This window comes from Chenopodium quinoa, unplaced genomic scaffold, assembly GCF_001683475.1.
Source record: "Chenopodium quinoa cultivar QQ74 unplaced genomic scaffold, ASM168347v1, whole genome shotgun sequence".
Lineage (NCBI taxonomy): Eukaryota > Viridiplantae > Streptophyta > Magnoliopsida > Caryophyllales > Amaranthaceae > Chenopodium > Chenopodium quinoa.
Window position 1 is genome coordinate 4,655,509 of NW_018745684.1, and position 14,938 is coordinate 4,670,446.

Sequence of the window (14,938 nt, forward strand, 5' to 3'; positions counted from 1 at the left end):
TCAATTCGCATAATAAGATACCGTATCCATAAAAAACATCACTAATTAATTCGCATATAATAAGATACTGTGTTCCTAAAAGACATCATTAATCAATTCACATATAATATTAAGATATCGTAATTTCTGCAGGACATCGGCCAAAACAATCACTAGATAGCTCACATAGGAGATTGGATAAGATGCAAGATGGATACTTTCCTCTTTCCATGATTCCCCATTTCAATAATTAATTTAAGCAATTCATGTTTTTAGGACAATGACAAGTGTAAACTTCGCGCTCTTCTTCTAAAGCTTCTTAGAGTTCTTACAAATAAAAACGTCCCATCACTTTTTTTTTTCACACTCCCAAAATTCTGCCTACCAAATTTACTCTAATTTTTTTTGTTGGTACGAATTCCAAAGCACTCTTACTCACTTGTCTCTTTCAGTATCTCTTCTTCTTCTGTTACCCCACTTCACTCAACCACTCCTATTCATTGCTGTTACTAGTAGACTGATCTTTGGGGGTAAATTTCAAGCAATTTTGCTACTTTGAAACTGTAAAAAATCGTTATTTTGCTGAAAAAATTGAAGATTTCAGTGCCCAATTCTCTAAATTGTTTACAAATTCTTTGATTTGGGCATTTGGGTTGTGTTTTGGTGTTTTATGTAAGACCCAGAATTATTTTTGCCTATTTTGGTGTCTTCTTTTTAATTTTATTTTAAAAATGTGTTCTTTAAAATGTTTTGCTTAAGGGTAGAAGATTTCATTGCTCAATTATCTGTTTCTTACAGAATTCTTTGATAGAGTTGGGATTTTGGTTTGTTTTTATTTTTATTTTACTTCATTTTGTTTTATTTTTTATTTTGATAGAATTGGGTTGTTTTGTTTTGCTACTACAGGTAAGACCCAGTAATCATGTTTGCCTAATTTTGCATATTTTGATGTGTCCTTCATAATGGCTTGCTGAAAGACAAGAAAAATTGCATCACCCAATTCTCTATTTATATTAGTTTTTTTGTTAATTTTTTTTTTCTTTTATTTAATTCTTTGATTTGGGCATTTGGGTTGCTTTGTTTTGCTATTGTCTCCTTCATAATGGCTTGCTGAAAGACCAGAAAATTGCATCACCCAATTCTCTATTTAAATATTTTTTTTTTGTTGATTGTTTTCTTTTATTGAATTCTTTGATTTAGGCATTTGGGTTGCTTTGTTTTGCTATACCAGAATTATTTTGATGTGTTTTTTTTTTTAAATGATTTGCTGAAAATCTAGAGAATTGCATTTCCCAATTCTCCCTTTTTCCAAAAGTTTTTGACTTGGGCATTGGGGTTGATTTTTTTTTTTTGCTACTAATGTAAGAGACCCATAATTATTTTTGCCTGATTTTGCTTATTTTACTGTGTCCCCATTTACTAAATTGATGCTATAATCCTAGTTTTATGGATTATTTTGGGTGAATTTTGATGTTTGTTGTATCTGCATTGTAGTGTGTAGGTTTGATGCTTGGAATGGATTCAGCATCAGAGGAAATGGGTCCCACTGAGGGTGCTGTTCTGGCTTTGCTGGATTTCCTGGTTGATCCATTGCTTCCTGCCAGAACAACTTCAAGAGAGACTATAACTCTCTCTGAGGAAGTTTTGGTTGCTAAACAGGTTGATCATCTTTTATTGGCTAATTTTGTTTATTTAGTACTTCTTTTTGGGTTGTTTGTCTGGTGTATTATTTTTTTGGAATTTTGGTTTGTAATTTTGGATGTGATTTCTTTTAATGCTGGTAAAGGGTTTTGATCGTCCTCGGAATCAGCATTAGAGCAATTATAATCTCTTGGTTATTAAGGGTCTGTTGTTGAATGGACATGATTAAGAGAAACTTCTCTTTTTTTAAATTTGCAATTTTTTCTTGTTGTTCACTCATGAAGGAGGTGTAGTAGGTAGTCAGTTGTTTTGTAGGATCCATATGGATATTCTTCTTTGTAGTTGTTAATTTGAGCCTTGTACATGTAATGCTGTATGACAACCTAATATTTTGTCCTTCTTTAGAAGGATTTGAATCATGGCGTAGGTAGATCTCATAGTGTTTCTACTCTGAGTAATGTCTGTTTGTCTTTAAAGATAGAAATGCAAAAGCAACTTTTGAGAATCTGTGGTTAGATTTTGCTACAAGTACATTTTATAAGTAAATCAAGGATTGGTAAAAAGAAGTTGAAGATCATCACTCGTGAATTATACTCTGTAGAAGTTTTGATTAAATAGATTCCGTCTAAATGAATGATATCGTATACTATAAGAAGTATCGAAAAACCTGAATAATGTTATTGGTTAGGATGGAGGCTTATAACATGATAACCTATATTGACTATTAATCAAGCTTGCATATAATTCTTTTCATTATATAATTCAAAAGTTGGGATGTGATGGGGCCTTCCTGATTACTACAAATTTTTGTAGTTAAGTAGTAAACTATATAGATTGCGTTTATAGATCTCCTGCAAGGCATGGTCACATAATAATAGGATAAGACAAAACCATAATCTGGCTCCTCTTGATTTATGTTCAATCAGTTCAGGCTTTTCTTAATTTTATTGTAGCAAAAAGATGATGCCTACTTGTTAACTTGCCAAGATTTGATAAATTTGTATGTTTTTTTGTAAGAGGAAAAATAATAAATGAAATAAAGGTGAATTATAATTAGCTCCTGAATTTTGGAACGAGGTAAAGCTTGTGCTACTAGGAGCTTCATTTATGGCTGTTTCAATTAAGGTAGGACTTTAATGGTTGACTTAAATTGTTAATTCCAAGCCAACATTTCAAAGGAAATATTATGTTTTACTCTTTAAATTGCCAAAAATCTGGAAGAAACAGGGAAACTTTTGGTTCAGTATCAAGTCTGCATTAATTTTCCTGCACTTTCGCTCTCTTTAAAGTGTCGAGCGTGTCAATTCTGAATTGCAAAAATTAATACTTAACATTCTTAATATTGTGGCTGCAATAATGCCAAAAGTATTGGATGAGTTTCCAGATGAAATTATACATTTAAAGTATAGTTTGGGCCTTATTTATTACAAATGAAAAAACAAAAGAAACCTGTTTTTATAATTCTCATGTACATTCTATTGCATTCTGCAATTTAACAAAGTTCACAAATGGTTGTTTAAGTGATTAAAGTAATTCATGATGGATCATTATTACTTCGATATTTTTGGCTTGTATATCTTGTGGAACAAATTTCTTTCTCTGTACCAATGATTCTGTAATCTGTACATTAATTTGAAAGCCAACATCTTAGATAATTAGACTCTTAGTATCTATAATAATTCTCATTTGGTTGACTACAGTAATGAACTTTGTCCTCATGGATGAGTTGACAATATTTTAGAGTATTAGCATTATGGTTGTTACTGTATTCAAGATTTCCGTGCGGATAAATTGGTTGCTTAAATGATACTAGTTTCTGTTTCTTGACTTTAAGTGATCAGACGCCTGGAGTGAAGCTAGAGTACTTCAGGGTGTGTATGCACACACATACACACAGAATAATAAGAGAAGAAAACCCTTCCCACTCAGTCTATTCCCTTTTTTTGGTAGTTGGGAAATGGAGGCTGTCATTATGCTGCTTAAGATAGATTTCTAGTTAGATACTTTATATGAATAGTCTAAGCTCGATATACGAGTACATGTATTAGCAGTACTGAATTTTATATGGTTTCTGTTTTTGCTAATTGCCATCTTTAATGCTGACATAGGTGCATGCAGTAGTAGTGCTGTACAATTACCACCACAGAATACAACATCCAGATCTGAAATTTTTGGATTTTCAGTCTTTTTGCAAGCTGGCTGTGGTTCTGAAACCAAGTCTGCAATTATACTTTAAGCTCATGCAAAGGACAGATGCTGAGCTGGAACATATAGATGAACATCTTTCATTGACCGAGAAAGCGATCATGAATGCTTGTGACATTTCCAAAAGTTTAGATGCATCTAGCAACTACCCGATCATTGAAGGTTGGCCTGTTGCCAAAGTTGCTGTTTTCTTAATTGATTACAGAAAAGAAAACTGCTATTTGTTCCATGGTTCCATCACACAGGGAGTATGGTCAACAATCGAAAAAGAGGTTAATGGTCCTAGTCAAGGATCAGAAGCTGTAAATAAAAAGAAACGAGTCATTAAAAAGGCTTCGAAAGAGAATCAAACTGCTGATGTTACTGGTCTTCAGCAGCTTGCCTACTTAGCTGTCAAAGAAACATGTGGTACGCTATTATGTTTGCATGGCTTTTCATTTAAGAAGTTTATATGATATATTTTTTTCTTGGTGTTGGGTGTGTGTGTCCGATTCCTGTGTTAGTGACTCTATCTTGCTTTAAAAAGTATATCGCATTATCATATATACTTCCTTTTGAAATTTTGGACCTTTTGAAGGATACATGCTGGTTTAGTCAAGTGTATATATCAGGGGGTAGGTTTTTCCTTCATGATTTGTGGTTTAATTCATATTCATCTTAAATATACTATACCAGCTTTATAATAGGTTTCCATCCTTTTCTTGTTACTACATGGGCCAACCTAGGAGTGCATCTTTTTCGGTATTATCTTTTAAATTCTTATGTAGTTATGTTGTCATTCTTTTGCACGAGGAACAGGTATTAATCAGTGTGATCTTAAAATCTTGGAGACCCACTTGGTATATTCTACAAGCAAACCAAAGACAGCTGTTCGCTTATTTATAATGCAATGCACGCAAACCAATCAGCATGCGAACCTGGTTCCAATTAATGATGTCATGGACAGGTTTGGCCCTAGTTCTTAACATGTCTTTTTCTGGTTTTCTGCTAGCTATTTCTTTGGGGAAAAGGTAATGCAATATGGGGTTAATATGTGAGCAAATTTGGAAATTGTACAGATTGTGGTCTCAGTTCGCATAGCTCAGAGATGGGATAAATCATTCAGTCGAATGGTAGAAAACAATTCTTATTCCTTACTATGTATCATTGGGTATGATGTTTAACAGTAGATGGTGATATTTGTGTTTCTCTGGGTTACCTAGGAAGAAGAATTCAGAGAGCTTCAATGATGGGTGTATGAAGTTGAATATAGGGAAAGGTAGGGAGGAATAACTATTATGTCTACTAAAGTTCCTCATTTGTAATATTAGGTTCTTGGAGACTGGTAGAAGGGAGGTCTTATTGAAGACACCATTAGTATTTGTCCTGATATCATACATCTTCAAAAGACTTAAGCTTGAGCCAATTGAAATTGGTCATGTGACTCATACCAATCAATAGTAGTCCAGATTTAAAGGCTGATGTTGTCTTCCTCCTTTTTGTGCTGGGCAGTCTTTGACTCTTGTCAAGTATAATGGGATATGAGTGTCATAAACTTGGAATCTTAAAGATGCTAGCAGAGTTTATGCTGTTTGTGTGGTTCATTTCTGATGTGGAAGGGTTAACTGACCATTCACCTCTATGGTGATACTCAATCCCATCATTTTATTTAATTTTTCTGTGGGTAAAGTGCGAAGAATTGACTGGTATCTGTTCCTCTCCTTGGGTGATAAGAGTGGACTTGAATCATATTTAGTTTTATTAGCTGTCCCTATTTGGGATTCCTCTTTAGGGCTTGAAGCAATCATTATATATAAGTTATGACTTGTATATCCTGAAAACGCCTTAAATAAAGAATCACATGATTTATAAGATGAAGTTCTAGTGCCTGTTAATTCGTTGGGTAACTTCTATTCTAGTTTACATATTTAGGGGTGCTAGTCTTAACACCCCCCCCCCCCCCAACCCCCCATGCTCTGAAACTGTGAGCTATTTATATAACTTAGTGCGGTAACAGAATTTATTGGTCAATATAGATAATTTCTTCAAGATGCTATGATTTGGAGTAAAGAATAAAGTTATCTTAATATATTACTTCCACTTTTGAGCAGTGATTTTGTTGATGATGCAGCTTGCAAGGTCCATTGGTTAGAAAAGATTCCATCAGTTGGATATTTACACCTGTTGTCGAATATTTTCACTTGCTTCCATTTGCCGATAAAGTGTCAGATTGCCTCACAAGGTATACTTATTAATTCCTTAAGTCAGCATTTGTGATGGCATTATGAATGATTATCCAGAAACTCCTTTTTTGGCTTTTTTAAGCAGTATATGTTTTCTGATGTATATGTTTTCTGATGCCTGAATAGGTGGAGGAAACATTAATGAATAGGTGGTATTTGTTTGTGTAGCTTTTCCTTGTAATGTTAGTTTGTTTTCGATTTTTTTAATTTAAATTTCAATTAATTAATTTACTCCCTCCGTGTTTTAATAAGTGTTACACTCTGACCGACAGATGATTTTAGGCAATTTAATTAACTTAAATAAAATAAGAGGTAAAGTGGGGTAGTTGGAGTATTAAAAATTGTAAAAGAAAGATAGTGAAGTTAATAGTTTATTAAAAAATAAATGTGAGAGGAAAGAAATAATAATAAAAAAAGTAGTAGTGGTCTAGTAGGTTTGGGTGAGGACCATGTGAGGATAAAGATATAATATTTAAATGTAGCTTTTTGCCAAAAAAAGGAAGTGTAACCTTATTAAAACACGACCGCATTTTGTAAGTGTAACACTTATTAAAACACGGAGGGAGTACTTATTGATTTTTGGGTGGAGGAGAAAAGGGAGAGAAATCTTATGAGCTAAGACCAAGGACAAGTGTAGTGCTAAAATTTCTCTTTTGGAGGGTAATGGCTTTGTTGACTCCCTTCGGAACCTATTAATTTTTGACATCAAATGCTTAAGGTCAAGTAATCTTTTAAAACAATTGAGGCTTTTAGATACCTTGAATTTTTTGGGAGTCTGGGATGGAGACTGTAGGACTCCCGACTCCATTTTTATATAGGTGACACACTCACGTATATCATTTTTACACTCATAAATGAGGTAGTCACTGACAGATATAGGTGAGGAGAAATTTTGGTTTGTTTACCTTTATTTTTTTTTCCCCCTTTTCGTTTTTAATTTTTTATCAAATATGGGAAAAACTCACATTTAGCAAACTGAATGTTGGTTTGTGTGTGTCAATTTTTTGATGGGGTAGGAATATTCAGTTTATCGTTGTCTCTTCGAACATCATACTTAGTACTTAGTACTTGGTATTTGGTATAATTATGTATATGTTTCAATGTTTGTAAAAAAAAATTCCTTTGCATGGTAGTAGGGTAATGTCCCAAAATTCGTCAGAACATGTTGAAGTGGCTAAGGATGATGGAACTTGCAACATAAGTCCGGAACAACTATCAAATCCTTCACACATGCCCCAAAATTCTTCACAACATGTCGAAGCAGCAAAGGATGATGGGAATTGCAAAAGTTTTCACATAAGGCCGGAACAACCATCAAATCCTTCACACATGCCCCAAAATTCTTCACAACATGTTGAAGCAGCAAAGGATGATGGAAGTTGCAAAAGTTTACACACAAGGCCAGAACAACTATCAAATCCTGTACACATTCCCCGAAATTCTTCACGACATGTCGAAGCGCCAAAGGATGATATAAATTGCAAAAGTGTTCACATAAGGCCGGAACAACTATCAAATCCTTCAAACCATATTGCAGCAAATAAAATTGAAAATCTCTCTGGCTCTTCTTCAATGCTGGAAACACTCCTGAGCAATTCTGCAAAAAATGGCACCATCCTTCAAGTAAATAAGGAACCATTCCTGATCACCTCTGAACAAAATTGTACTATCTTAAAGGAGAAACCACTCTTGAGCATTCCTGAATCGCAGGAGGTTAGAAATGGAAATAGCAATCACTTGGAAGAGGGAACTGTTCCATATGTCAATAGCTGTCAGCCAGAGAAACCCCAACATCCTGAAGTAGAAGAAGTGATGAAAAACAATAGTTCTCGCCGAAAATGGGTACCTGCTGAACCTGTTGTATATAGGAAAAGAAATAAAACGCAAAAGAACAACTCCAATAAGATATCAGGTAGCAAGACGATCGATGCTTCTATAGATTTTCCTAGGCTGGCACAAGAGCAGAGCGCAGCTACTCCTTCATCCCATAAAAAGGACATTTTAGCTCAAGAGACTGATCAAACTGCATTGGCTGCAGGTGCTATTGTTGTGGTAAAGTCCATAGAAATTCCTTCTAAATCCCTTTTTCAGTTTGATGTTTTTTGTGAATCTGTTTTGGCAAGTACATCTTTAGTTTTCTAATCAGTCCTGGTGTACCTTGAGTTCATTTATAATATGTGGTTAACTGCTAATGAGAAATATCTCTGGCTTGGGGTCTGAGAAACACTTTTCTCTTATCCTGGGCACAGTAGTTGGCACATGTCAAAATTGGTGGCCATAATTTACTCACCTCATGCTTGTTATTTTTAACTTCATGTAGACTGTAAAATAAAGGTAGTTCCTTTTTATGAAAAAACCATGGCAAGTATTATGTGATATAGGTAGCTGCTTTATCTGTATTTTCTTTGAACCTTTTTGTGTCATCTACTGTCTAACAATCTTATATGGACTTTGCAGGCAGATTTTCCTGTTACATCTTCCCATGAATGTGATGTTGAAAAGGATTTATCTGATAATAGGGTTGCTGATACTGTAATGTCAGATCAAGATGAAAAAGGCGACCATGCCCTTGTTCCCTTTGATACTGACTTTAAGCATCTCCGCAAATTACAGCTCACTATTGCTTCAAAGGAGAAATTGCTATCACATACTGCACTAAATGTCCTATTAAGGAAGAGAGAGCAATTGGTATGTCCACACTGTGTATTTTTTGTGAGATTAATAACTATGTGATGATACTTAGGCCTCTGTGCCTGACCTTGCTTCACAAAATGTGTGGGAAATATCAAATTTGATTGACTTCCTTCTTGGTTCACCAAGTTATTCGATGGTCTTGAATCTTGATGTGTTTACTGTGGCTGCAATCTAATGCTCAAAACTCACTTGTGTTGAGAACTTTGTGAATCATGGACCCATCTTACATTTGTGCTTCCTGTCTCTGAAAGTTTTAATTCTGATTTTCAAGCTATGTTTTTTTTTTTTTTTTTTTTTTTTTTTTTTTTTTTTTTTTTTTTTTTTTGGTGATGTTTTCATATATTAGGTGCATGAATGTATATGTTTTACTATTGTGAAGATAGATTGGCTAACAATAGAATCGTAGTTGCTTACTGAAATCCAAGTCCTGTGTGAAAGATATGCTGGCACACTCTTGATGAGTCCAATATTGCATTGGAAGCCAATTTGATAATTAAACCTAACAAATGGCGGATTCAGAAGAAGGGATATATTATTTCAAAGAACTGATCATCCTGATGTAAAAATGTTTCACTCTGCTTGAGCTTCTTCTAAAAATTAATATAAACTTGGTAAATAATTAGGCTATGAGATTGCTATACAGATACTTCTTTTTCATACAGTTTTAATGTATACCTTTAAAGTTTAAAGGCTTGAATTTAGACTAAGAATTAATAGTGCTCTAAGCTTACATAAAAATAACCAAGCCATAATCCCTCTGTTTGTATTGCTGCAAGCATCCAGCTCTATGTCAAAGCAAAGTTATGCATTGAAGAAAGCTTGTCATTCACTTTTATGCCTGCTGTGAGAGACTAAGGCCTTGGTATTTCCCCCTGCAAAATACAAGTGTTAGGAAAATAATGGCCTATAAGTGTTCTTTAATTTGTCTGTTATCTCTCGTCATTTATTTCTCCCCTTGCATAGACTATTGGAAATATGTATATATCTAAAGCTTAACCTTCAAGGAAATAGTTACAGTCAGTAACTACAAAATTAAGCCGCTAACCATCAGCCTGAGACTTTTGGTTAATTCTCATTTTGTCTTTATTGTTCTGAAAATTTGATGACTATCCTCTACAATTTATTAAAATACTGCAAGAAACTATCTTGTTGCACTACCGATTTGGTGTTTTAACGTCTGTCTTTATGTTGTAGTCCCTGCAGATTCGCAATAATGAAGATGAGATGGCTTTGTGTGATAGAAGCATCCAAGCTATTTTAAATGGTATGATTCTGTCTTTTTGTTGATAAATGCATGTAGTTTCTAACATGCCCAGTTACAATTTCAGTAGACTTGTTAAATTTCCATTTAAATAGCTAATTAATCTCTTTCATCAAATTTTAATTTGCGCATTGCATTATACTGATCTCATATCCGTAGACATCATTAGTGTTTAAGTAGTGTTACCACTCGAGAGGCATTTGTTACAATTTTTAACAATTTCCATAGAGCTTACTTTTTTCTGTAACCAACAAAATTTTATACAACCTCTAGTTGAATGATTCAAAGGAACAAAACATTGATTATCAGATTAAATACTATATGATTGAAGATATAAAAGAAAAGAATTTACAAATCTTAGAACTTGCAACAATTTTCTGACTCGGGGACACAGGGACTTTCCCTTGTTGATTTCTTTTAGAGTACCTAAAAAGACTTACTTCTGCATCTTTTTTATTAATTGGGCTTTTGCTTAGTGTAATGAAATAGTACGTCTTAGAATACGTCCGCGTCTTGTTCAACTAGTACATTTTTGGTCCATCACAAATCGTTAACTGTTGAGTTTGTTTTCTTGTATATTACTTTGGTTGGTGATACTGCTTGTATTCAGATTTTTCTAAGCTGTAGATCCCCCATAGTTGCATTTTCTTGCTCTTGATTTTGAGTACTACCTCCATTTCATATTATGTGCAACAATTACTAAAAATGGTTGCTACACATAATTATGCGCAACAAATGTTTTCTTTCCATTTTTAGTTGTCTATTCTCTCTACCTCTCTCCTCATCATATAACAAATTTTGTCTAGGAGTCCGTGCAAGCTCATTTGTTGCACATAATAAGAAACAAAGGTAGTAGAAAATTTGAAACAGAAAATCAATTAGGTAAGGCCTTCGATTTCTATTTGATTCACTTTCTTCTTAATGCTTCAGCAGGTAGTGAAGATGATTTGGCTGTGAAATTAGACTCCATTTTGGAGGGTTGTAACGAGATATGTATGAAATCTTCTGGGACAGCTGGGGACAAAAAAGCTCTGCATCTTGAAGACCAAGACTTGCCTCCAGTAGCAAGAAGGAAAAGACTTTCTGAGGCTGACGTCTCTGCACTAAGTCCCAGTCAAGTAAGTCATCACTTATAAAAATTCTATCATGATGTCTCTCATCTCATGGTTTCTGTGCTTTTCCTCAGAGATATAAGTAATCTCTTTAGTTACAAGTTATTTAAAGTAGAACGTGAACATAAGAGTACGAGTAGAGGACAGGAAGCAATGTATTTTTTATTTAAAACCACAATCCTTGTAGTTGGTCATATTATTATCTCTCCTTTTTCCAATTTGTTTCTCTAGCATAAACTTGGGACGGTAGTCTTGAAAGTTCTGTCAATGTATCTTTCAAAGTCTAATCCACTTTCCCTTGTCGATCCTGTTGACTTTCATTGGCCTCCTTAATTAAAATAGCCATAGACCCTAACCAATAAAACCACTGAGAAAACTTAAAGATAAATGTAGGCATGATACTCTGTCTTGTTAAGCCTCAAACAATAGGTTACCATGTAGGAGCGCCATCTAAAACATGCATTTCTTTCAGCATCAAAAGGATCAATCAAACTCCCATTTACAAATTATTGAGTTAATTCACTATTTACTGCTTGTTCCAATTGACAATTTGTATACCAAACTTTTGCAACATATGCTTCAGTAAAAAGGGGAATCCCATTCAACTACTCGAGATCAGAAATATCATTATCATAAATATGTTCCCCTCTACTGGAAGAAGATAATGTGTAACCTGTAAAACAATTAACCACCTTAACAAACCTTGAATTATGTTTTGGCAATAATTAGTTTAGTGAAAGAATAATTCTAATTGTAATGAATATTATTACACACTGGATCTTTCTTTGATTTTGTTATCCTCTTATCTAGATTATTGAAGCTTTATCATTTTTTTTTTACTTGTATTATCTTTTCACAAAGCAGGAGTTGGATCGTATATGTAATACAAACTATTGGATGTTACCTACTTACATCTTATCAGGATCCGAAGGTTTGTTCTTTCTATACAACAAGATATGTTGCTTCTCATATTGAAATTTGGGCTGTTCAGCTGTTGGTGTCGCTATGGTTAGAAATTGCATAATTTGTGTATCATCTAAACTTGATTTTTTTTTTTTTTTTTTTTTTTTTTTTTTTTTTTTTTGTAAGATGTTATACTCTTCTGGCCTTCTGGTCACTTCACTACTTTATTGACAATGAACTTGAACATCAATTATAAATTCATAATCTCAAAAATACAGAAGAGGTATATATATTTGCCTTAGGAGCCCGTTTTTTGGCTTCAAGTAAAACGAACACACTGGAGTATTTGGTGTCTATGTACTTAGCATCTCAAAATGGGGTTGAGGAAGTCCAGAATAATCATCTATATATTGAAGAATTGAAGTTCTGTTTTCATTTCCATGTACCACTATTGGTTTAATTTTCTTGTATGCTTTAATTTAGTAAGCTATTGCGGTTTCCATGAAATACGGAACGAATAGTATAGCTCATTAGACTGTCAATAAGCTATTACTTGAAAATTGCAGTCATGGTCATAGTTGTGTGTATGCAAACATGATGAAAAAAAGGATTAGAAATATTTATACAATATGAAAATCATCGAATGCAAAGGAATGAAAGGAAGGTGTAAAAATTTATGAGGATTAGGAAATTCTTTTTTTTTTTTTTTTGGGGAAAGGGAGGGGCGGGGGGTGGGGGGGTGCTGGGGGGAGGGGTAGTATGACTGGTGGAAAGTAAGAATCTTCAACGAACTGGAATTTGAATGTATGTGTTTTTTATTCTCCTGCTGAATTCTTGCCTTCTCTTGTATAGGTGGCTTCCTGTCTACTGTTACCGTGAAGGGGGTTGATTTTGAGTGTTCATCTGAAGGAACAATGCATACAAATCCTCATGAAGCGAGGAACTCAGCTGCATCAAACGTTTTGGCTAAATTGCGGAGTATGGTAGCTTGAGTCATAGATCATCAAGGCAAAATTTACCTGGAAGTAAGCATGTTGGTAGACATGAGCAACTCGGCGCTCCTTTTTATTACATCTATTTCAAATTTATCAGCTGAAATACCAGCAGAGGAGACCACATTGTAAAGTTTATGTATATCTTTAGACCTTTAAATCCTTAGATTATAACAGTGAATTTTGCTAGATCTTAGAGTTTCATATGTTGATGCATAAATCCCGGCTGAGAAGTCTGGAAAACTGATCCTAAATGTTAGAATGAATAATCTTTTGTAGTGGGTGATGAATTTAGGCTCACTATTGCATGTTAGTTCAGTAACTTGACTTCTATTGCTGCATCAACTAATAAATTGATCTTTGATTTCATATTTCATCCAATCGAGGCACGAGTTTGGGAGATTTTATACTCATCTTTTTAAACCATTGGACATTAGGGTCCTTGTCTGGACTTGTTATTGATTAGGTTGTTAGGATTTAGGAGCCAAATTCGAGCAAAACCACTCTAGTAACAAGGTTGGTTTTTATTTTTGAAAGTAAATTTACACAACTATTAATAGTCACCTTATGGACCTTATCATAGGAAAAGGCCTAAAATTCTTTATAGATTTCCTTCTTGATTTATACAATGCGTGGAAAGATTTGGACAACTTGATGCATGGAAATTTCAGTTTTCTCTAATTTCACTTTTGCTATCACCAAAACACATGCATTTCACTTTTGCTACCCCTTTAAAATTTTATTTTATTTTGCTACTACACAAATACAACTTTGTTAAAATTTGCTACCTTTTAACGGAATTGGTTAGGGTTCTGTTAAGTTTATTAAAAAAAAAAGAAAACCTAGCTAGCCACCCTCCCCCCTCCCTCTCCTCCACCTACGCAGCCCCACCACCTTCAATTGCCCAGCCAGCCCCCTCCCGTCAGCCAGCCTCCCCCCTCCCCCCTGCCAGCGACCGGCGCACAAAGCTTTGGCCGGCACCGATGACCCTACCTGTAACACCCTAGAAATTCATTTCCTTAAAATACCAAATTTTGCCCTTTCAAAATACGAAGAAGGAAAATCTAAGACATTACCGCCACCGTGAAAACGGCTAAGGCAAATATCAAAGACTCACATAGCGGAAGACTATTTTTAAAACCATTAAAACAAGTCAACTTTAAAAAATAGTCAAACAAAGTCAACCTACAACTTGGAACCATCGTAGGCCCTTAAAATCAAACAATACTGAAAACCTTTGCGTTAGTCTCATGATCAATATAAATAAATAATACTTAAAGCAATTAAAACACATCACATTCCTATGAGAACTAAGCATGATTCACTCTTCACTCATGCCCTTCATGAATATGCTTCATCACCTGAAAAACTTCTCCCTACTTGTCCCCACTACTCGCCATTAGAAATGGGTCGTCGTAGGGCCAAGGCAAAGACAAGGCCAAACAAACATGCAAACACACAATTAGCAAAGCTGAGTACATAAACGTAATAAAAACACACTAGCATGCTTTCATCCTATCATCACACAACTTACCGTGTTGCACTTGTTTACAAGCATACAAGACACCCAACACCTAACTAGACAAATACCATTGTTCATTTAAATTTGATTACGCATCGAACGGGTTTCCCCCTAACCTGCCCCAATAAAGGGGTACTAACACGGGAGCTAACCGTGAAAGTATAAAATAAACCACTTGTAAGTGGTGGAATTCCTGCGCATAATAAAAAGAAAAATACAGCGTCCTGTACTCCAGTAGAAGTTATGGTCAAATATAAAGTCGCATAACTCCCCCCATATGTTCATACTCAAGGTATATACGTTCCAAGAGTTTTGGTGCGTAATCTCTTTCACTTTACGTTATTTACAAATTATTAGACTTGGTGATGACTCTCAAACACAACACAAATCAAACACTATAATTTATT

At 34.6% G+C, this 14,938-nt stretch overlaps 1 protein-coding gene across 4 annotated transcripts; it reads left to right on the top strand.

The window, feature by feature from the left end:
* Positions 1-246: 246 nt before the first annotated feature.
* Positions 247-13,378, top strand: LOC110717638. 4 transcript variants are annotated; one of them, XM_021896386.1, is made up of 11 exons: positions 247-509; positions 1,474-1,638; positions 3,729-4,233; positions 4,624-4,771; positions 5,936-6,046; positions 7,181-8,099; positions 8,505-8,735; positions 9,936-10,005; positions 10,933-11,120; positions 11,979-12,045; positions 12,870-13,378. In XM_021896386.1, the coding sequence occupies exons 2-11, from the start codon at positions 1,486-1,488 to the stop codon at positions 13,007-13,009; spliced, it is 2,532 nt and encodes an 843-aa protein (XP_021752078.1). In that variant the 5' UTR covers positions 247-509; positions 1,474-1,485; the 3' UTR covers positions 13,010-13,378. The 4 variants fall into 4 exon arrangements, with proteins under 4 accessions (XP_021752078.1, XP_021752081.1, XP_021752080.1 ...); XM_021896389.1 differs by having other exon boundaries at positions 250-509; positions 7,184-8,099; XM_021896388.1 differs by having other exon boundaries at positions 253-509; positions 10,936-11,120.
* The last annotated feature ends 1,560 nt before the right edge of the window (positions 13,379-14,938 follow it).

Excerpts from the sequence above, each read along its gene's own strand:
- LOC110717638 (XM_021896386.1), top strand. The coding sequence starts at position 1,486 with ATGCTTGGAATGGATTCAGCATCAGAGGAAATGGGTCCCACTGAGGGT. Across the intron at positions 10,006-10,932 it reads CATCCAAGCTATTTTAAATG|CAGGTAGTGAAGATGATTTG; the intron begins GTATGATTCTGT and ends TTAATGCTTCAG. Across the intron at positions 12,046-12,869 it reads CATCTTATCAGGATCCGAAG|GTGGCTTCCTGTCTACTGTT; the intron begins GTTTGTTCTTTC and ends TCTCTTGTATAG.